At 35.8% G+C, this 23,476-nt stretch overlaps 1 protein-coding gene across 3 annotated transcripts in view; it reads right to left on the bottom strand.

Annotated features, from left to right (window-relative positions):
• USP47 (ubiquitin specific peptidase 47) overlaps window positions 1-23,476 on the bottom strand; it is a 54,961-nt gene that overhangs the window by 14,859 nt on the left and 16,626 nt on the right. Inside the window, exons 2-18 of one of the 3 annotated variants that reach the window (XM_031050364.2) lie at window positions 22,980-23,183; window positions 21,958-22,074; window positions 20,707-20,845; window positions 19,033-19,129; window positions 18,370-18,515; window positions 17,465-17,544; window positions 16,446-16,595; window positions 10,307-10,402; window positions 10,063-10,215; window positions 8,520-8,687; window positions 7,032-7,163; window positions 6,067-6,143; window positions 5,697-5,752; window positions 3,580-3,692; window positions 2,572-2,676; window positions 2,029-2,236; window positions 1,485-1,600 (exon numbers count right to left, since the gene is read on the bottom strand). In XM_031050364.2, the coding sequence (XP_030906224.2) occupies window positions 1,485-1,600; window positions 2,029-2,236; window positions 2,572-2,676; window positions 3,580-3,692; window positions 5,697-5,752; window positions 6,067-6,143; window positions 7,032-7,163; window positions 8,520-8,687; window positions 10,063-10,215; window positions 10,307-10,402; window positions 16,446-16,595; window positions 17,465-17,544; window positions 18,370-18,515; window positions 19,033-19,129; window positions 20,707-20,845; window positions 21,958-22,074; window positions 22,980-23,183 (2,157 nt within the window). The remainder of the gene's footprint in view (window positions 1-1,484; window positions 1,601-2,028; window positions 2,237-2,571; window positions 2,677-3,579; window positions 3,693-5,696; window positions 5,753-6,066; window positions 6,144-7,031; window positions 7,164-8,519; window positions 8,688-10,062; window positions 10,216-10,306; window positions 10,403-16,445; window positions 16,596-17,464; window positions 17,545-18,369; window positions 18,516-19,032; window positions 19,130-20,706; window positions 20,846-21,957; window positions 22,075-22,979; window positions 23,184-23,476) is intronic. The other 2 variants (XM_031050366.2, XM_031050365.2) reach the window with 2 other exon arrangements.

Raw genomic sequence — 23,476 nt, 5'->3', positions numbered from 1 at the left:
ACCCTCGGATGGATTTCATCAGGTCTCATGGACTTGTGCACGTTCAAGTTCTTAAGATGGTCTCGAACCAGATCCTCTCCTACAGTGGGCCCAAGGTCTTCATTCTCACAGTCCCTGCGTCTGCTTTCCAAGACTTGGGGGTGTGGTCAGAGCCTTTGCCAGTGAAGACTGAGGGAAGGAAGTCATTGAGAATCTCAGCCTTCTCCAAATCCAGAGTAGCCAGTTCTCCTGATAGCTTCCATAGAGGGCCCACATTGTCCCTAGTCTCTCTTTTATTCGCTACATACTCACAGAATCCTTTCCTGTTATCTTTCACATCCCTAGCCAAGTTTAATTCTAACTGGGCCTTATCTTTCCTAGCCTGGTCCCTAGCTTCTCGGACAACATCCCTGTATTCATCCCAGGCCACCTATCCTTGCTTCCACCTTTTATAAGCCTCTTTTTTCCTTTGAATTGTCCTATTGTCCTCAGCAGCTCCTTATCCATCCAAGGAGGTCTCCTGGCCCTCCTGATGCACTTCCTTCTAATTGGGATGCAACACTCCTGAGCTTGTAGTAGGTGATCCTTGAGTATCAACCAGGAGTTTTGGGCTCCCCTGTCCTCTAGGGCTATATCCCATGGAACCTTACTAAGCAGTTTCCTGAAGAGGCCAAAGTCTGCGCTGTTGAAGTTCAAGGCAGTGAGCTTGCTGCACTCTCTTTTCACTGTCCTGAGGATCTCAAACTCGACCACCTCATGATCACTACAACCAAGGCTGCCCTGAAGTGTCACATTTCCAACCAGCCGTTCCCTGTTGGTGAGCATGAGGTCAAGCAGGGCACCTCTCCTTGTCAGCTCCTCTATTACTTGCAGGAGGATGTTGTTTTCCACATAATTCAGGAACCTCCTGGATTGCTTGTGCCGGGCTGTCCATCCCAGCCTGATGAGGGTGGTTGAAGTTCCCCAGGAGAACAAGGGCTTGCGAGTGTGAGGCTGTTTCTGTCTATTGAGTGCTTCATCCACAGAGTCCTCTTGATCAGGAGGTCTGTAACAGATCCCACAGTAATGTCCCCCACTCCTGTTCTCCCTTTAACCCTGACCCACAAACTCTCTGTTGACTGATCACCTGTTCACTAGTTCTGCCACTTACTGGATACTCACTGAAGTGGTTCAAGTTAATAATCTGAAAGAACATGAACCTGACTCTTCAGCTTCCCCAAAACACTTAATATTTGGTAAGCTAGTAAGCAATATGGCCTGACAGTGGTGCAGATTGTGCAAAAGCCAGCGTACATGTCTGGGTGGAAGCAAGAAGCAGACTGCTGCTTTTAGCACCAGTAAGCAGATAGACAAGCTCAACTAAAAAACCTAATCAAAACCCATTGGATGTGAAACACGTGAACTGCAAAAGGTGCAAGCTCTCAAGATATTTAAATTATGATACATTTTCACAGTCAGAGTGAATGAAAGCTCTGTAATGCAAGTCCTTAATGACTATAAATTACCTTAGAAATTAGCTGTTTAAATTCTGAAACTGTTTGATTCAAATAGGCTCGTACACTTATTGGAGGAGCAACAGATTCGGTCTTTAGGTCAACTATGTGAACCTTTACCATGACCTCTGTAGGGAAGAGGAAAAAGAAAATAAAACCACATATATATGAGAGAATTTAACAGGCAAAGAAAATACACATATGCTTGTCTAATGTACTGATTAAGGGGTTGCATCAAATGCATACAAACAGTAATGAATTTGAAAAGCAGTCCAATTTCAGAATTTAAATTTCAATCAATTTTAACACCAAAGAGGCAAAATGTTCCAGTTTGCCAAATTTTAGTGTACCTTAGAACTACTTCAACGAGAAACACTTCAATTAGCACAGCGCAGTATGCAGTTCTAAGTACTAACTTCATAAAATTTAGTACAACAAAGTTTTTCTTTTTTCACACATCATAATGAAGTTCTGTGTTTTACAAGTTTTAGTTTCATGCCATCATGCAATACATGATTTTAGTCTGTCCTTGTCTATCTGTAATTACATGTCTTACCACCAGGTTTATAGCACTGGAAAATCTGGTCAGGTCGTCTTGTTTCCAACAGTAAGTCAAACATGTATGTTGATTTGACACCTCCAAGTAATAAACCCATTGGTGTGTCTTCTTCTCCTTCATAAGATCGTTCCAAGTAGTCATGAAACTCATCATATTTGACAAGACGACAGCAATCCAAAGGAACTGCTTCTTCTAAATCCATTAGCTAAACCAAGCACATAGACAAAAAGTCCTAAACATTTAATAATGATTTATTTGAGAGTTTAGTTTTTCCCTTGTAAGCTAGAAATATCTCAGTATGTGTGCATCCAGGAATTCTCTTAATTTACAAATTCCAATTTGATTTTAGAAAAAACATATGCACATGCATCACAGATCTTATATACATGCACATGCAATATGTAGATACATATTTTTAAAATAAAATAAAAGCCTGCATCAGAATGCAGGAGAGTAAAGTTTGACAAGCATGAATATAAGCACATGAAAGCAGAAAAAATTACATCAAACAATTACACTATTCTGTTATGCACATCACACCTTATAAGCTATTTCCACAGCTTCCTTCAGCGTCCGGTCCTTATGAACCTCTAACTTGTTCTCCATCATTATTTGTTTTGTGGGATGCATGCAGAACAATTTAATCTAGGAAATACAAAAGAAAAAATAATTACCATGAAACTATTTTTGCAAATACCTATCATGTTAGAGTACATTTAAATTTACAATCCTATATTAAGACAATCCAATACCAAATACATCTTTATCTCCACTTCAGCTATTGGCCAGTTTTCTTTCAGCTGGTTACACACCTGCAGATAGAAAATGCCAAAAGGCATAGCAAATAGCACTACTGTGTGTACATATGTGTATCTGCACCTTTTTCCAAGCTAGGGTACAACATCTACAACCAGAACATCTTTAAACTGTAAGCAGCATGCCAAATCTTCCAAAACAAAATGCATGTAGGAACAATGAACGTGAAACTCCTTTTCATATGCAGTTACACATTTTACAACCATAGGGAACCTTCTAATAAAACAATCACTTGATTCATAGGTAGACCAGCTGACTGCTGTGCTTCTCAGTCAGAGAAGTCATATTACTTCCATTACTATTGAATCTGTGGTTGGAAAAGATTCCACTCTTTCTGCCAAACAATCATTTTGAATTCATTTCAGAAACATAATTTCACAAAAATATCATAACACAAAATTATTTAACAGTACAAAATACCTAGCATACAGCACTACATACTGTTTGGAATTGATTTTTCTGAAATCAGGTGATGTCCAACTAACTATAGTGTTGGTCTAGTTTTAATAGCAAGTCAAATTCTCATGGAGGACATGAACTCAACAAAAAAAATCTCTGGTAAATATCTCTCTAATAGATGCGTCCACTGTGTACAGGCTTCCAACAGGTTTACATTTTAAAAAATTATACACATACACTTACCACAAAAGAGTTCCTGCATTATATTAAAAAACTACTATTTAATACAGAAACATTTCTTACTAGAAAGGTATCGTTAGCAGAAATTCTAACCTTGCAAGTGTTGCGCTCAATTTCACGTTGCCTCTTTTCTTGTTCTTCTAATTCTCTCTCTTTCTGTACCAACTGTTTAATATGCTCTGGATATTCATGTGCCTCAAGAAACTCTGCCAATAAAAACAAAGTAATAGTATTAAAAAACATTTTCTTCCACAGTGGGCAGTATCTCTGGAATTATGGGTATATGTAATAGTTATCTTTACTGCTTTCTTTCCTTTCTCTTCTCCATCCACATTTTCCACTATACCACGTCCTGTTCTCTTTTTTTGTGGTTTAAATGAAATCAAAGTCAGTCTTTTATCCTCTCAGCAACACAAGAAAATTCTATTAGCACATGATTAATATTCTAATACAATTAAGGTAAGCATTGCTATTATAAAGAAATACACTAATACTGATAACTGCACTTGAGCCTGTATTTACATTAAAGATAAATTCTGTTCTAGAAAGTGAATCAGCTAACAACAGAAGTCCCAAGATACTGATTATATTGTGATAAAATAAATATTGCACTTAATGCAGATTTGTGTACTTCCTACTTAAATTGACCAATTTCCCTCCATAAGGACATACTACTGAATTTTTCCTTTAAGAAAAAACACATATAGCTTTGACACTGCAAGCAAATTAATCTTTGGCTCAATTCAACCAGTTAGAAAATTAATAAAAGGCACACTGCTCATGAGTGTGGCTAGCCACTGTTCTTCCCATTTCTTTCTACAGCTGTGCTTCTAACAAGGGACTAAAAAGAAAGGGGAAAACAGAAAACATGCTTCCTTCTGTTTCAATATTGGTTAAAAAAAGTTCCATCTAACTTTCATTTCCTACTACATCAAAACTCTACAAGGGAAATCCTGGAATTTTACAGTTAGTAATATGTACAGTTAAAGATATATGAAGTTAGATAATATTTGAATGCAACCTCTAACAAGATATTCCTGTTCTGAATTCAAATAGAATCTTTATTTCCAACTGTATCATATTTCAAAGATTAATCAACCTGGCAGCAGGGCCAGGCATCCATTCACCAATCCTCAGGCTTGGTGAACTTGATCAAAGATGAGGGGAATGAGAGACTGAAATCCAAGATTTGTTTCTAACAATGAAACTTACAGTATATTGTCACACTTCCTCCTAACTTAAAAACAGACACTAAGGGCTGTTTATAAGGTAAAACTGTCATTATGGAGTTCTTATATACTCATTTTTAAGAAATATCTTTTTTATTGCGCTATAAATCATGACACTATACAGCATTACAGTTTATTCAGTGTCACCCGGTGTCCTGGGTTCAGCAGTAGCAGTCTTTTTGCTCCTTCTTAGTAGCTGGTGCACTGCTGTGTTTTTGACTTTCAGCCTGAAGACAAAGCTGATAACACTGATGTTTTTAGTTGCTGCTCAGTAATGTTTAGTCTGACCAAGGACATTCTGAGTCTCAGGCTCTGCCAGGGAGGAGAGGAAGCTGGGAGGAAGCAGAGACAAGACACCTGACCCCAACTAACTGAAGAGATATTCCATACCACAGCACGTCATGCCCAGTATATAAACCGGGGGCAGTTACCTGGAAGCCCCAGATTGCTGCTTGGGTAGGGCTGGGTATCGGTCAGCAGGTGGTGAGGGGTTGTACTCTCTTCCCTTGTTATTTCCCTTATCATTATTATTACTGGTGGTAGCAGCAGTGGTTTATGTTATACCTTAGTTACTGGACTGTTCTTATCTCAACCTGTGGAAGTTTCTTTCTTTCTATTCTCCTCCCCATCCCTCTGGGAATGGGAGGAGGAAGGAGGGGAGTGAGCAAGTGGCCCCATGGTTCTGGGCAGCTGGTTGGGCTTAAACCATAACACCCAGTAAACCTGGTTTTCATTTCCATGATACAAAAATATTTAAAAAAACAACAAAACAAAACCATCATTACCATCTCCTAATGATCCATAAAAGTTTACTATAAAAAGAGTAATGAAAAGCTATAAATGAAGGCTTCCTATATAGAAGTTACTTTAGTTTGCCTTAAAAATACCAATACCATGATCTTCATAAAAATTAGTACTCAGCACATGTAAAAGACTTCCTTATTCCACAACAGAATCTTAAGAACTGCAAAACATACTTACTTGCATTTCTCGTTGGATCCTTCAGTCTATATATCAGCATATATGCATTTGTGGAGCTGGTGGAGAAAAGAACAATTACACGAATTTATCACACGGGAGGGCAATACTGACTTCAAAAGTAGTTTGGTTTGTTTTTTCAGTAACGAGCTGTGTTACATGTATCTCAACAAGACACTAACCAAGAGGGATTTTCAAAAATAAGTATTGCATTCTTTTAATGACTGACACAGTAGTGATGATAGTTATTACAACTATTTGAACCTTCTACTATTAATTTCAAGCTAACATATTAAGCACATGCATCTAGGCCATTAATCTGATTACACTAAAAGACCACCAGAATTAAAAGTAGTATTACAGTACTACTAACCTAGCAAAAGCACTGGAATAATAGCCTCTGCTTCCAGAAGATCCACCATACGTTTTCTTAATATCTTCCTGAGTTATCTAAGAGGAGATCAATTTAATGATTGAGAAACTTCCATTAAACAAGACACATTCTCATCAAGAAAAATGGAATGTAATTAATACACAATATTAATCATTCTAACTTTTTCATATTCCTGCCTATTTGCTGACTGCAAAAAAAAACCCAGCCCAACCCACTTTCACAATGATCTGCCTCTTTATTTTACAGCACAAGTAAGCTTTTTTTTTTTTTAAAGGAACTTAACAGCATCCATTTTCTTGATTGCAATAATGTTTGTTATGGGTACACATTAATACCTGAAAGGCACCAGCAGGACAGGTTTAACAGCACAATCTGTGTTATAACAGATCTACTGATACACTTCTCTAAGGAAGATATTTTCTTCACACATATGGAAGGCAAAATTCTAAATTCAGCCTGGTCTGTACATAGAATCATAGAATAGTTAGGGTTGGAAAGGACCTTAAGATCTAGTTCCAACCCCCTGCCACGGGCACGGACACCTCTCACTAAACCACGCCACCCAAGGTTCTGTCCTTGAACACTGCCACGGATTGAGCATTCACAATTTCCATGGGCAGCTGATTCCAGTGCCTCACCACCCTCATAAATGAAGGCTTCTTTATGAACCACCATCACCCCACTTCAACACCAATAAACATTCCCTCCACACCCCAGTGCACAAACCACTATACATAAATAAACTTACTATAAATCACTTTAGCTAATGAGTGAAACATATGTATGTGGCAAGACATTAGGATGAGAATATGAAACAAAGTACATGCTTGAAATACCTATGCATAAACCCAGCTTCACTAAATGCAAGTGAAAAATAACATGGAAAACCAGAAACTTACTGGTTCATCTATGAGTACACAGATAACTAAAAATACTGTTTTTACCTTGCTAACATGTTGATCATTAAAGCTGTACCACTGGTCATCACTAAAAGATTTTATACAGGCATAATAATGGCCACCAGCAGCACTTCCAGAATGAACCATAACAGAGAACAGCTCATACAGTAAAGAACTCTGAGAAGAGAAAGGTGTGATACATATTAAAAAAGGTAACCAAATGATCATTTATAAAAGTTTCTAAACAATAAAATCCCACATATTTTTAAACCCAACTACATAAACAATTCTGTATTATAAAACAGATAAGGCTTATTTGCTATCACACTCCTTTGCATTCTCTGAAGACTGATTTTTGCTCCTTCATATAAGCGGCAAATCAGCAACATGCCATTCAGTGCTTATCAGCACTCTCCATTAATTTCACTCAAATGACCCTGAGTTTGCTATTATAAACCCTTATTTTCATATATAAAAAGGAAGGAAATAACATAATATACATATTTATATATAACATATATAAAAAGGAAGGAAAGAACATAATACCTTCAATGTTGTCTATACATTAAAAAATAAAACTGAGCAATAATGACTCTTACGAATGTTAAAAGAATTAGGTATTTCCAGTTTACACAGAGGAAGTGTTCTGCAAATTCTTAGCATACACTGCATCCATTATTAAGATATCCAAACCAAGAAAGTAACAACATGGCTTGACAGTTGGCTTACCTTGAAAACTAGTGTGAATTAATTGGCCAAAGCTACTGTCAATACTGGGACATGACATTTGCACTAGACACATTACAATGCACTGTCCCTGTTTGAGTCAAGTGACTGTCCATTCATTTTTCTTTTTTTCTAGCTAAGATTGACAGTATTCAGAATGTTTATCAAAAAACCCTTCAAATGGTTTAAGGTAAATGTAAACAGAGACAGATGTGTAGATCAAAATGCAATTCAGCCTTTAAATATTTATCAAAGTAACAGTTACAGCCAAACAGTTTCCTAACAAGTCTGAATATAAGCTTTTGGCCAAATTTCAGATGAGTTCACTGAATAACAACACATGGAGCACACATTGTAGACATTACTATAAAACTCAAGCATTTTTAATGAATTTTATATTGGCAAGAAAATTCAATCAGGTTTCTCTAAGATCTCTGCCAGTATTTATGTCCCACAGAAGGATGACTGCTGTCCTTAAGTGACTTGCTGCTTGATTCCTTTATATTAACACAAGATGACTGAATGAACATTGAATATCTGACCTGATACTCAGGTCAATTCAGGTCAGCCATCCTAGCTGTATCCCCCTTTCTAGACTCATGCCCACCCTTAGAGTCCTACTCATTACAGAGGCAGAATGAGAAACAGAAAGCCTTCATGCAGTGTAAAACTGCTCAGAAAGCTTAACACACTGATGTGCTACCAACACTGGTTTAGTCACAAATCCAAAACAGCATCATACAGGCTGCTATGAAGGAAATTAACTCCATCTCAATCAAAGCCAGTACAACATTTTTCTAAACATACCTTTTCACTGCCAGCCTTAGAAATTCTTTCTGCTGCACTATTGCTTTCAAGGCAGATTCCTTCATCAACTCCATCATCATTAGAAAAATCATTGCTCATCTGATCACTGTGACAACTGCCTTCATTCTCAGCTCCGCTATCAGTGCAACTCTCAGTCTGAGGAGACTTCTTAAAAATAAGACATACATACTAACATTAAACAACATTTAAAGTTACACAGAACAAGAAGTAACAATACATTTGTGAAATGAAAAAAATCCAACCTGCAAAACAACAGAACTCCCAAAAACCCTAGAGATCTCTGCAATTCAGCACCAAGAACAGACTTGTTTCTGTTAGCAACTGTCTTCAGTCCACCAGATCAGTATTTTCTGGTCTTGTGTGCAATGAATGAGCACCTGGCCTCAGACTTGCCAAGACTGTGTTTGTTACTAGTTCAACCCAGGAAAGCTAGCCTATTCCATTTGCTTGTTAATTCAATTAAATACCTGGAAGTCTAATACCAGATAACATACCTAATTTGGACTGCGCATGGCCCTGTTAATGAGAACTGATTTAACTAGAAATATTTTTATGCACACTCAAAGATTTTTTCTATATTTCAACTCACTGGACACAGAGTCGAGGTATTATAGTAAGAATGGATAGTGTTCTGTTAGCCTAAAAGAATGATGTCAACAACACCATGAATGCAGTTCATTTAGTACAAGTCATGATATACATCTCTTACCTGATGCTTTTTCCTCCAGGTAATGCTTTCAATTTTCTGAGAGTTAGTTTTGTTTCAAGTTCTGCTCTCCCATATCAAATACCATTCTCATTTATACCCCCCAGTAACACTCTGAGCATCAAATTGCTTATGCTTCATAAAAATCAAGCTTTGTAGAGAGTCAGAAAAGCCTCTCCATATGCATATCAATGTAGTATTTCTCTTATATCACTACAAGCTAACAAAGTGAAATAATGTTTTCAGGAACAGAATTGGAAGAATAAATTTAGTCTTTAATGGAGAAAGCACATTAAGTACTTTTTGATGAATGTAACTGGACATGAATTTTAGCCAAAACCAGAAGAGTTAAAAGCCAGCAGAGGAAAGTGAAAAATAAAATTTTAAAAATCTCATTTCTAGCATACACAACATTGTGAGTCAGAAAGAATTCCTCATTCATGTTATCTGGGCCAACTTCCGCATTCAGTTTCAAAGCTTTCTTTCAACCAAAACAGATTCAGACACAAGTTTAAGAAATATATTTCATTCTGGATTTGCAGTATATGCATAAGTCCTGATAGTTTAAATCACTTATGTGGACATAAGAAATCAGAAACAACTTCTTTATAGAAGCACAAAAACAATAGTTACTAGAACATGTCTCTTTTTCAACCTAACAAAATTTCACATGGACAGATATAAAATCTTCAAATTAAAACTCTGTCATGGCTAAAGAACATTTTAGGTGCAAGAACAGTGTTGTTAAAATGTGCTTATTAGACATTTTTATTTCCTTAATGAGAAACTAAGAAAGTTGAAGACCAAACACTTTACCTCATCTTCAACATCAATGAAGACACTCATGTCTAGCTCCTCAGGAAAAGTCATTCGATCATTGAGTTTAATTCTGTGCATAGTGGTATAATCAAAGTCAAATCTCTTCAGCTGTAACGTCAGCAGGTATGGAAAATGCAAGAACCGCAGACCCTAGAAGAAGCAAAGACAAGATTATGCTGCCTTTGTCAGGATTGGTCATTTGCCAAAAGTAATTTTCGCAGATGATTTGGACAGTCTTTACCTTCCTTGCATCACATTTCTTCTTACATCGTTCACAAAAATACTGATTGGGGCCATCAAGAATCTCAGGCTGAATGAAAGCATGCAGTGCTTCTTCCTAATAATAAAAAGATGTTACCTGATTTTTAAATAATGTTTTACTATGAAGATATACATCACAATTGTAATTTTACTATGAGATTGCAAACACACAAAATTACTTCAATTAAATCTACAATCAAAATTTGATTGACATGAACTTTGATACAGACACAGAGTCAGGAAAATATGAACAGAAACCAACCCTTCAACCCAGCCCAAAGTTAAAACTACCAAATACTGCTAACAATAATTCATTCAGTATTTGGTTAATCCAAATTGTCTGTTTTAATAAATATACAACATAAAATGCCATTTAATCCTGTTATCTTGCACATCACATTCAGTTGTGTCTGTTCAGTCAACTGCTCTGAAAATAAGTTTTTTTTTTAACCCTGCTTTGGCCCTCTTTTACCAGAATTTTGAGATGGTTGTTCTGCATTCCAAGAGTAGTTTTTCTCAAAAGACTCCTTCTAGATGTACCTCCTATAAAGACAAAACTAGCTTCCTAATGCAAACCTCATGAGGGAACTAAGAACTATTTTATCTTCTGACAGCTGCCTAAAAGTTCTGTCAATAATCACAGAATGGTTTAGGTTTAAAAGGACCTCAAGATCTCTAGTTCTACCCCCCCCCAGCCATGGGTAGGGGCACCTCCCACCAGACTATGTCACCCAAGGCCCTGTCCAGCCTGGCCTTGAACAATGCTCCAGGGATGGAGCATAATCCAGGGCCTCAATTATTTCTACTTTTTTCTACAGCAAACAATATTCAAAATACCACCAAACTGATCACAAGTCCTCCCCCAACACAATTTGCAACAATGATATTGAACATAAGTTGTATATATACTTCAGAACAAATCTGTTCAAACAAAATTCACTAAGAATATTGAGATGGGTTCAGTGAAGAATTTTACCCAGAGATTTTAAATGTTATAACCTTTAATCCAGTCAGCTTGCAAGCCAATAAGCTCTGGGTTTCTGAACCAGAAACCAGGTGGAAACCAGAAGTTTTCTGTTCACTTATAGAGGTGAAAACAGATACAATTTGCACATTTAGACATTCAGTTTAACTAAAATCTACAGAAATGATGTTTTTAAAATCACTCTCTTACAATGAACTGTAGCTGTTCCCTGAAGCCTGGCTAAGTGAGAAGGGGCTTTAATTGGGCAGAGTAAACTCACCAACTGTAACATGACCAGCACAGATTTCAGATTACTATCTAAATCACGTTGTTTGGCAAATCAGTTTGGGAGGAAATCAAGGATATGCCAAATTCTTCAAAAAGCCTCCATTTCTTCCCTTCTCCCTCCTTTCTTCCTGAAAACTCAGGGAAGCAGCACAGAACAATGATAAAATGAAAGTTTTTTAAAAGCCCTGCTGCTATTACAGAAGGGACTTTTCTAAAAGGGACAATATTCCAGGTAACAACTACTCACAAACTAAAAATGTGACAAATTCAATAGAACTGTACCTTGAAGGCAGTCATCTCACTTTAATATCTTTTGATTCAGCCAGAAAAGCCTTTGAACAGCCCTGAAATCACAGCTCTTAAGCAGACATACACTCTTTAGACATGCAAAAACATTTTAGTCTGAACTGAACTGCTGTCTATACATTCACTTCCTAAATGTTACAGACGCCAAGTTGCTTTTGTGTCAAGGGCAACAAATAGCTGATGTTAAGTCAGATTATGCACTGAAATGTGAGAAATGTCATTCTAAAATGTAAGAATGATTTTCTTAAGTGAAAAATAAGACTAAGAAAGTTACAACCCTTCTTAAAAAGGGGAAGAAACATTATTGCATTTTGACGTTTCTGTAAACTAGTTAAGGAATTAATTCAGAACTACTTAAATGAAAGCAAAGAAGTTAATAACCAACACAGAAAACATCCCATAATGACCACAGAACTCTATCTGACAAACCACATGCCAATTAGGACAACAAAAATATACCTGACTATAAAAAGCTGCAATTCCCACATCAACAGGAGTACGAATGAATGGGAATATACAAATGATGGGATGAAAATGATTACACAACAGTCTCATGTGATGTGCAATTTAACAAGGAAACATACTATACATTTTACATATGGGAAAAAAAGTCATCATAATTCAGCGCCCCCAAAACTCAACGAAATATTATTACAGTACTTTTGCGGTTCACTCCTTACCATACACAGCGAGCTGCGCTTTGAAAAACCAGGTTAAAACTCTTGAGAACCCCATTATTTCTGAGCTCTATAAATAGCCATGTGCTTTTCAAATCTTTTATGGGAAACAATACTGTTCCTAAGGTTTACTCATTTGTGCCTCCTCCAGTCTTCTCCTATGTAATCTTTACATGGAAGTTAGTTCTGCTGATTAGTATGTTTCTTAATACAATTCCTGATCTAATGCAGTTCACCATTTTCTACTCTGTTTACTCAGCAAAATCAGTGACAAAGCTTCTACACTGCAAAACCTATTGCATGACAACTCTATTTTATAGTAGCTGTTACCTTTGAAGTTATCTTCAAAGAGGTAATTATTAGGCAGCCTTAAAGCTAATAATAATTTTCAACATTTCCAACACAAACACACACTTTACTATACACCATAAATGACAAAGGCTATTTAGATAAACTAGATAAACTTTTTTCAGTTCATGGAATCAAAAGAACAAGACTATCTATTTGATCCCAAACTCCCTATTTAAAGCAGAACCAACTTATAACAAATTGCTCAGGGCCTTGCCCACCGAAATTCTAAGTATATCCAGTTTTTAATATCCTGATTAGCAGATTTATAACACTTAACATAATGAAATTCCCTAACAAAGAGTTCGAACTAATAACTGTCTGACTAAAGACAGCCTCTTCAGAGACACCCTTCTCCACAAAACTGCATTACAATATAGTTAGTAGTTTCACAGGTATCTTACTCAAGCATTTGTAAATGTGCAAGTTTGTAAAACCTGTGAACAGGAACAGTAGAATTTTCATGAAAACTTAGACAGTAAATAACACCTTGGGCAAAACTGTTCTTGGAAAAACCAGGAAACTAACTGCCACCTTGGATTTTCAGAGATCTGCTAGTTTTCCCATGTTCAAACAATATATTCAACTAAAAATACAAGACTTTGTTACCAATTTAGCTTAGAAAAAGTAAATTCACATAATCCATATTCTGCCTTCAAAAATTTTAGTTCAGCAATGACACCACAGAGGAAGTTCACACAGAAGTCCAGATTAATTTCTGCCCAAAAAAGGACTATACTTGTATGCAGAGTTATGCACTAAAAGAACAGCTAACATACAAAAGATAGTGGAAACTAACAACACTTAACGAAAGCAGAACTGTACTTGCTACATGTCCCGAGTACTTGCATTACTACTAGTCTTCTGCTATTAGAAAGCCATTTCCACTGATTTCTAGTAACGTGGTTTCAGCGTGCCAGCGAGTTCCCCACTGCAGCCCACTCCTCTCAGCTGTTCTTCACCTTGAAAATTCTTTAATGTTTTGCAGTAAAAAAAAAATAAATTTAGCTTATGTTTACTGCTGGTAAATTCAAGTGTCTACACAAAAGATACCAGTACCTAGAGATTGGTATGCGAATTGCTGCTTCTGCTTACCTCCCTTAAAATAAGCTACATGTTTTTATGTATCTACTATTGACCTCAAGAAAATATTAATTCAGGTGGGTTTTTTTAAACCATGCCTTTGAACAATGAAGATAGTTTAAGTACTTTTTGAGAAACTAACTTGAGATACATACTAACAAGATCCCAGTAGCCCAGAGCTGCCTAATGAGTCTGTAGCTATGCAGTCTTACTACAGGAACTTGGGGTATGGAGAAAAACAAAAAAATCAAAACACAAACCTGAAGAACATACTGAAGAATTTCAGAATTAATTCATATCAGGAAATAAAGAAAGCGCAACATTATCCTTCCCACTTCTTCAATGTCCCCAAGTATTTTTAAATAATACACATATATTTATAGATAAATGCAACAGATCAGGTATCTACATTTTTTTTGATAGTACACAATGTCGAACAGTGGGATAATACACTTTATATTGCAATCTACAGATTAACCTTTCTTGAAGCTCATACATCCATTCTCTCTTTTTAGAAAGTAATGGAAAATCACTTACCTCTAACTAGAGTTCTTTGAAGGTAGTATCCTCCTTAGATCCCCTATCTTGGGTTGTATCGCCTGCTGCAAGTTCCCTCAGGAGCTGACTAGCAAGGTCTAAAAAGTTTTACATTCCCTTCTATAAGCCCTATTAGCGCATGTGTGAAGTTTTTGATCTCTCACTCATACCCTTTTACCTACACCTACTATATCACCATCATCTATGGATCAATGGAGGATACTACCTTCAGAGAATTCCATTTAGAAACAGGCGATTTTTCCCTTCTCCAAAAGCAAGTATCCTCCATATCTCCCCACTGCTGAAGACTACAAAACTAAAAATTACATCTGCTATAGATAGTACAAATGCAGGGAGGAGAATCAACTGAATATAATCAGAATATGAATCAAAAAAGCTCAAAAATTGAAGCATCAATACAAATGGCAACCATGAAACTGTACAAAAATCTTAAAACTCTTCCTCAGTGTGGTAAACCCAGTAAATGCTGACTTACAGAAGAAATATCAAATACTACTAAAAGTTATCTGATGTTTAAGTTCTCAATTGTTCAAGCTGTGTTTTTACAAATATAAGTTTGTTGGTTTTTTTTTATTTCTTTGGGTTTATTTTTTTCCATTCCACTACTCATCTCTACTTAAGTAAAAAAATTCTCAGTCTGAGACACACATACAATGCATTGTTAAATGCCAAATACAGCTACACACACTGAATAATTTTCATTACTTTCAGAGACTGTAAAAATCTCATTATTGAATAAAATCTACAACAAAAAAAATCAATTTAGGAAGTATTCCTAGAAATTAAAAGGTAAAATGGGAAGCCATACACATAAAACATTAATCTGTATCAATATAGCTTCAATTAGCTGGATATTTTTAAATGTTTCAATAGAATCTTTAAAAGTTAAAGAACTCTAGTAACTTGAATCTGTTCTGTGAGATCAATGTCTCTCATCCTCAATACTTTTCAATATTGTCCTTTACAACTTTAAACAGCAAAGTACTTTGAACCTACACTCCAGTTTAACCTAATTCTAACAATTCTTAACAGAACTACTGTTAAGAATTACTGACTATAAGCGCTTAAAAAATACTGCCAGAATACTAAATACAAAAGGAAAAATACTTCTATATAATAAACCTGGTAAGCCAATTAAACAAACACTTGTTGTGTAAAATTATTCTTATTATCTCTCACAACTTCATCCATAGTACTGGTATTTTAAGCCACAACAGTGGAATTTCAGAGTTTGTAATCACTTCTTTTCAGGGGGTGTAAAAGATAAAAGAAGACTTCCACAGATCTACTAATCAATATATATGCTTGCCAACATCAGTAATGCTGGAGCAAAAGAGAACACTAGTGTATGATAATATTTATTACTATTAAATAGCTTATCAAAAGCAGATGGTATTTGAGAAGTGAACTTTAAAAAGCACAGCAACAATATGGCAACTAAATATTTTAAATCAACATTCTGTTCTTTCAACTAAGACTTTCAACAGTGCTATGAAAATTTAGCAGATGTGCCAATAAAGAGAACAACCCAAATAAAACTTTGTGATATAATAAAAATCTCAAGTAAATACTGAAGATTTTATCAGTAAGAAAATAGTTGATTACTGCAGCCTTAAGGCAATAAAGTTGCATTTCCCCTCCCCTTATACATGCACCAGTAGGACTCATTGAAGGGCAAAAGAAATAAAAAACAAACCAAACCAAACAAAAAAAATAAACCAAAAAGCAAAAAAAAAAAATCTTCTAGAACTTGCTAGCTGGTTCACTGCACAAAGACGAACACCCCAAGATGGAGTATCTAGGATGATACTTACCATGTAACAAATTATACCACTGTCGCATTATGTATTCTATGTGTGTATGGATGCACTATTAGTCAGCATAATAGTACACACCACGCTAGCAAACGCCTGGTTGGAGCCATAGGGTCGGATGACCAAAGGAATATCCAGGTAAGTGTCGATTCTCCAGCCTTCATAGCCACATTCTAGACATCTTACATAGTCCTTTAGTTTGCCTTGATACAGTTGATTTATAAGATCAGCCTGAAACAAACAGATATCCCACAGAACTTTAAACAAACAAAACAGAACATTCTTCCTGAACAGAACAATGTTTTTTTTAAACCAAGTCTTAATTACATAGCTACACATTTAGAACACCATTCTCCAGCATCTACCTTCTGATCTCATTTTACCCTCCCCCATCACACCACAAAAGACACTGAGCTTCTCAAACCACACTATATAAAGCTTCACAGTGTACTTGACAGTCAGGTCTTAAAAGTGGCTACTGAAGTTTGTGTTTTAAAACCAAGTCTGATCTTAAGACACTGTTAACAGACTGATTCTGCACACCTTCCCTGTGTCTCCAAAGACAGGTGCAGAAAGATGAAGTATCCGTCAATCTACAAAACTGAAAACTGGCCTACAAGTTCTCCAGTATCAGAAAATAGCCCATGTTGTGAGTATATTCTTTTCTCCGACATTAAGAGAGTGGGCTTGAGCTTCAAGAGCCCACAACATAGCCTAATAAATACTGACAGCAAGGAAGGTATCACGGGAGTTAGGTAACCATTTTCTGTGCTTCAAATGAAGATTAAGAATCCAGAGTTCAGAATATTCCACTTTAATTGGGAAGGAAAACATAAGCAACACACTCTTGAAAGCTGTACATTGCAGTAGCTTAACTACTGCGTCAAACAAGAAAACTGGCAACTACTGCAGACTCTCAATAACTTGGTATTTAAAACTCATTTAACATTTTTGAAAATCATTCTTAAAAAACATGGCACTGCACTAACTACTAAGAAGGAGAAAAATAACTGTTAACAGCTGAACCCAGGACACCCAACAAAACCCAAAGGCAATACCATGCCACTGAATGAATGGAAGAAAGTTTTTTATACACTTACCTGTTCTGTTTGCTTCCATTTCTGCTCCAAAGCATCAAACATGACTCTACAAAGCTCCTGTACATCATGCTGCTGCCAAGCTGTCAGAAAATGAAATTAATCTTAATTAAAACAAGAGACGTTAATAGCCCCAATACTAACCATAGTCTCAGAATACTTCCTAAAAAGCTACCAATTTGTTTAAATCTGTTCCTATTATTCACTACATTATTCACTGTTAGGCCAGTGTTCAATTCCAAAAGCAGCTGCCTGTTAAGTTAGAAAAATGATTGGCCAGCATGCTCGCTATTCTCGTTCAAGTTTATACATGAACAAGAGTTATGTACATAAGCAAAAAAATGTAACAGATACAGAAATGCTAACACGCACTGCTAGAAAAAAACTGGTTCAAAGTTTCCCACTTTGTGTTTATCCTCTAAAACTCAATTTTCAACTCCTTATCATCATGTGATTACTCCATGGAAAGATCAGCTGGTTATGGGGCAAAATTACACTATGCAAGTGTCAAAAAGACAAAAAGTGGCTGATTTTATGGAATTATCCATATTATCTTCTACTTAAGGAAATGCTGATTTGACATCATGATTCAAAAGAGATGCAAGTTCCTCAAAGAGCAACTTCTTTAGGAAAAGAAAAAAACAACCAACTGCAAGGTTAGTTCAATGACAAAAATATAATGCTTTTTACCTGAACAGCCTAAAACTCACAGACATAATTTCTTTAAAAATCTAATACACACTATAACGAAGTATCTATTTAGGCTATTTTGTTTTCATCAAAAAAAAGACGATTCTGATAATTATTGTCAATTATTTTGCTATTTTTTTCCATCAACAGTAAGTAGTTCAAGCCCGTAACATGCAGGTGCTGAAGCAAAACACACAAGCTTAATAGCTGCATATTACCCTCACTACTATCCCATCCAAAACTCCGTGTAACATCTGTTGTTTCAATTGCTCTTTTTTTGCTGGTTTGCAGTAAAACAAACAGTCTTTGAAGCTGGTAGGGGATACTCGTCACAGGATCCTCTTCAGATTCTTCAAATTCCCATCTATTCACAAGATATTTGATAATTAAAATGCTTTGAAAACATTACTCAAAAAGGCATTTAAATCGGTATTTATTACATTTCTAGAGTTTGGCCACATTAGAAAGGTTAACTGCAGCTCTGTTTCTTGGGAACAGTCAAATGAAATTGCTTTCCATTTGCACAGTAAATGACAGTGCTAGTCTTTAAGTGTACTAATCTAACACAAACGAAAAGAATTTTTAAGCTATTCACTGCACAAATCCAGACATGAACTGCACTTCAAACTTTACTTCAATGTTTTCCAGATGGGAAAAATCCTTTAAAAAGCTTCTCTATGTCACAATCAGCAGCGTTGTTAGTCTTCTACTAAAAATCTGAAAACTTTAAGCAGATATATATTAGAAATCTACCTACTTTGTCCTCAGGGATGCTTTTCAGTATCCAAACAAAGAAATTCTGACAGGAGGAATTCAAAAGTATCTCCTACCAATATATACCAGCATAAATGTAAGAACAGTTTTTTATTCTACATACTCACTTATATAATGCATTTCTAAATTCAGGAGTCATGAAAAGTGTTTGCAGAAGGCTGTTCAAGTAGCAAGTCATTGCTTGATTTACTAACCCCACATAACCTAGAAATACAAGAAGAATGAGATGGAAATAACACAGAAAGATAGGTCATCACTTTAAGAGTTAAACCATTTGACAAGAAAACAATTCCATGAGAATTCTTATTTAAGAACTGCATCCATCTGTTATTTATTGTTATTTACACAACAAAAATTGAGGGAAAATTACAATTGCTCATTTCTGAGAGGAATACAGAGTAATAGTTTACACAACAAATAATTTCCTTGAATGACAGAAAGGTATTTTAGTGATGATGAATTAAGTTTCGCAATAATAACCACACTTAATGTTGACTCCTGCACCAAAGGAGCTGTAGATAACTATGTATTTTAATAGTATTGCCTGATGGCAACTAGAAATATCCTAGTTATTAGTAAATATAATTTGTATCTGCATTGTACTATCATCTCAGAACTATAAATAAAAAAAAAAATAAATCTCTAATGTGTCTTCACACATGTATCTTCCAAAACCTCCCATAATAACAAATTAAAACAGCTAGTAAAGATCAGTACCATTTTTAGTAGCTGAAAAGGGAATTTACTTATATTCATCTTACTATAATTTTTTTCTCCAAAATATGCAATATCAACAACAGCTGATAAGCAAGCAGCATAGTGCAAGAAATTAAACATGCCTATTTATACTGTGAAGGTCTTGGTAAGTACTAAAAAGAAAACAACAAAATAAGTTCTATACTAGTAACGAAAAGGCAGCTAACTACTCCATGTAAAAATACAGACACTTTCTGTGAAGAGACTGTGTATTTTATTTATTACCCTACTCCATACAGATCATCTTTTCACAATATTAAATGAAAAAAGGTAAGTGGCAGCTAAACTGTCTTATCTCAGAAAAAAATTCTTCAATGTGCATGAACTAGTGTGATCTGAATGTTGTCTTTGTGTCTGTTCAACAAAGTAGTATCAGGAGTTCTATTTCATCAGACTTGTTCCTGAGCTGTAAGTTGCTGTCTCCTCCTGCCCCCCACTGCACAACAAGGACACCCAGCCAGCCTCCTGGGACCTGCCTGGCACTTGCCCTAGAGGCAGAGCTGTGCTTCCCTTCCAGAGGGAGTCTTCGCTTACCGGTGGGGAGCCAGGCAGTGGAGGCTGAACCTCCTGGGCAATCATGGTTCAGGCAGAGAAACTGCAACTAGGGGCTACAGTAGGAAGACTTTACTGTGTTAACACACAGACTGCAGAGATTTGCCAATGGCCCTTCTATAATTGAGTATCAAGTACTCATTAAGCTGTGAGTGAACTCACATCTTGAGGTGAGTACTTCTGGTAATACAATCCTGATTACTCAACTATGCTACAGCAGCAGATTAATACAGAAAAGGAGGGCCCCTGACAGAGAGTTTGAACTGCACAGTTCCAAATCAGAAAAGGATATGATAGACTACTCTATTCCCAAAGTGACATGAGAATATCATAGAAAACATGATTGAAAACATAGTACTGATGTGGATTTTTTTAAGTAATTTGCAATTTATTTCAAAAATCTTGGTGCTCCTATTTCAAAATGTGCTAAAATAATCACAAATCAGCATTGTCTTTACAAGAGAACATTGTACCTGTCTCCGATTTGTTCAGGACTGAAGAATAAGAATAGCTTTGACTGACATAGTCACTGGTACAGCCAACAGAGCCCTCTCTTGGAAGAGGGCCTATAAATCTGTCTTGTGCACTGTCATCCGCTGTACCCGACTCCTCCTGAAAACATAAATACACTGGTTTTATGCAAAAATTAGACAACAAATTTTTACTGAAGCAACTACAAATTTTACTTTCTCTCATGGCTTAGAAACCAATTTTGCTAAGCATATCACAAAATTTTACAAACTTGCAGATACACAGTTGCTTGTGCAGTTTTCTTTCTGCCCTTCCAATTCTTAAACCCTGAGAAATCATTCTTTGCATCAGTGGAAGCAAATGCCCTTTAGAATACTGTATAATCAAATATAGTACTATAATACGTAAAATAAGCAAGTCTGCAATTTCGTATCTCCTACATCTCAAGTTTTCTGCACTGAGATACAGAATGAGATTTTTTTCAGATATAAAAAATATACAATATTCTTTCAGAATCACATGCAAATTCTGATTTTGTGCACAATTATTTAAACAAGGGTTTTTTCCCCTTTTATATAATTAAACCCATAACAAAGGCTGAGCAGGCAGCATTATGCTGACATGATGGGTAAATAGTAAATCTTAATATATCATTAGTCTATCCAATCCTTCAGTAAACTGCAGCTGTGTTTATCTTTCACTGCATCACGTATTTGAGAAATAGGAAATTTCAAGATTTTTTTTTTATGTCAGACAATTGCTTGTAGCAACACTGACAATTCTTCTTGTTTAAGTTTTATTTTCCCCTTAAGGGTAAATCTGAAAGAGGGTAACTGCTGCTGATAGAGGATTGCTGCTTCTGAGAATGCTGTCACAGTGACCTAATACTGCTTTGAAACACCCAGAAGGATTAGGTGTATTATTAAACCTGTAATGTTAAGACTTATCTCTAAACATGTCAAAGATTAATTAATTATATAACCCTAGAACATTACTCACAGCAAGCATTACGTAAATACTTGACAAGCATGAATAAAAAGTTACAACAAATCATTACTAACGGAACTGGGCCTACTCAGGAGAAACCTAGAAGTATAAAACAGTAGTCTAAAAGTCTGTGGAGAAGGTTGCTGAAGACACTTTTTTACAGCCCAACTTTATTTCATTTTCTGAGCTCACAAGAGCAATTTACAGAACATACGTCTCTCCCCACCCCCTCCCAACAGTACAGCTTACGTAACAATTTGACTTACCGGCATTATATGAGGCTGTTCACCATCTTTTTCTGTCAAATGCAGAAAGTTCTTCTTCCCTGGCTCAAAACCAGCATCAATAACAGTTTTTTCACTGTTCTGATCTAGTGGAGCCTGCTAAAACAAAAAAAAAGGCAAACAAACTAAGCTTCTTTTTTAAGAGATCTAAAACACAGATTCTGTACAAGTACAGCGCTTTAAATAGCTTCTGACACACTAAGATGAAACGCAAATAACTTACTATCCATTATAAATACACCCATCATTAATACTGAAAGAACTTGGGAACAGTTTAACAAATAGTATAAATTAGGTATTACAATATAGTGTCATCTTCAGAAATTGGTTTATCTACTCAGGAGTTAAGACACTGGTCTACAAGTTCAGTAACATCTAATGTCCTATATAGCTTGCATACACTTTATTTTTAAACAATAACAAAAATATACTTTCAGCAAGCATAAATTGTGACCTGAAATAAAGTTCTATTTCTTAAGAATCTTACACAGTTTTCTAGGTGTCTCTATAGAAATCATATTAACTAAACCCAACACCAATTCACAATAAAGCACAGGTGTGATATTAACCATATTTTTTTGCATATAATAAATTAAAATGGGTACAAAACATTGAAAGTCACTACATAATAAAACATTTCTCAAACAAGACCACAGGAAACAAAGGAGATGAGTTATCATGGGTATTATTAAAAATACATACTGATAATGAAAACTAGCATTACATCTGAATGACCATATTAGTTTCTTTTGTTTAATGATTAAACACATATCAAGTAAGAGCACACTTTGAAACTAAAATGAAGATATAACACAATAAAATCCACCCAAATCAAAATACTGGTGTTTGTCTGATGCACCTACTACAAATTTTTATGGGACTTCAATAAGAACAGATTTTTACAGGAACTAAATGAGCACTAAGCAATACAGGTAGCACTTTTCTATAATGCAAAGATTCAAACGTTTGCTTTCAAGAGAAAATAAAAAGCACTTTTGCCATACCGTATCATTTACACTATCTCCATTCCCCCACATTAAATCAAAAGTTCCATTCACATAGCCCACTTTTAAAGCCACATCTTCAAACAGCCTTTTAAGTGGTGTGGAAGCTGGCAGGTTCAATGTAACACGCTCATTCACCGTCTTGGAATTTGTGGTATCTTGTATTATACACAGTACCCTGGGTTCCTCAGCTGCACTTTCCACCTGAAATGACAGCAGGCAACAATTCATGAGCAAAGTTAACACATTTTGGAGTTTAATTGAAAAATCAAAACAAGAATTCACCTATAAAATGCAGTATACTTTTAGAACCTGAAGATCCTAAAACTGGAGTTTTATTTTACAAAGCAAGATTAAGAAAATTAGAACCTTCCAATTTTGGAAAACACATGTAAAAACAAGCTCTGTTCTTAAAGAAGGAATTTGTATGGGTGGATCACTTTATAGAGAGATAAACTGCTCAAGTTCTGCACAGAATTTCAGCCAGTGAGTAGACA

This window comes from Melopsittacus undulatus, chromosome 8, assembly GCF_012275295.1.
Source record: "Melopsittacus undulatus isolate bMelUnd1 chromosome 8, bMelUnd1.mat.Z, whole genome shotgun sequence".
Classification (NCBI taxonomy): Eukaryota; Metazoa; Chordata; class Aves; order Psittaciformes; family Psittaculidae; genus Melopsittacus; species Melopsittacus undulatus.
This window is presented reverse-complemented; position numbering and strand designations above follow the sequence as displayed.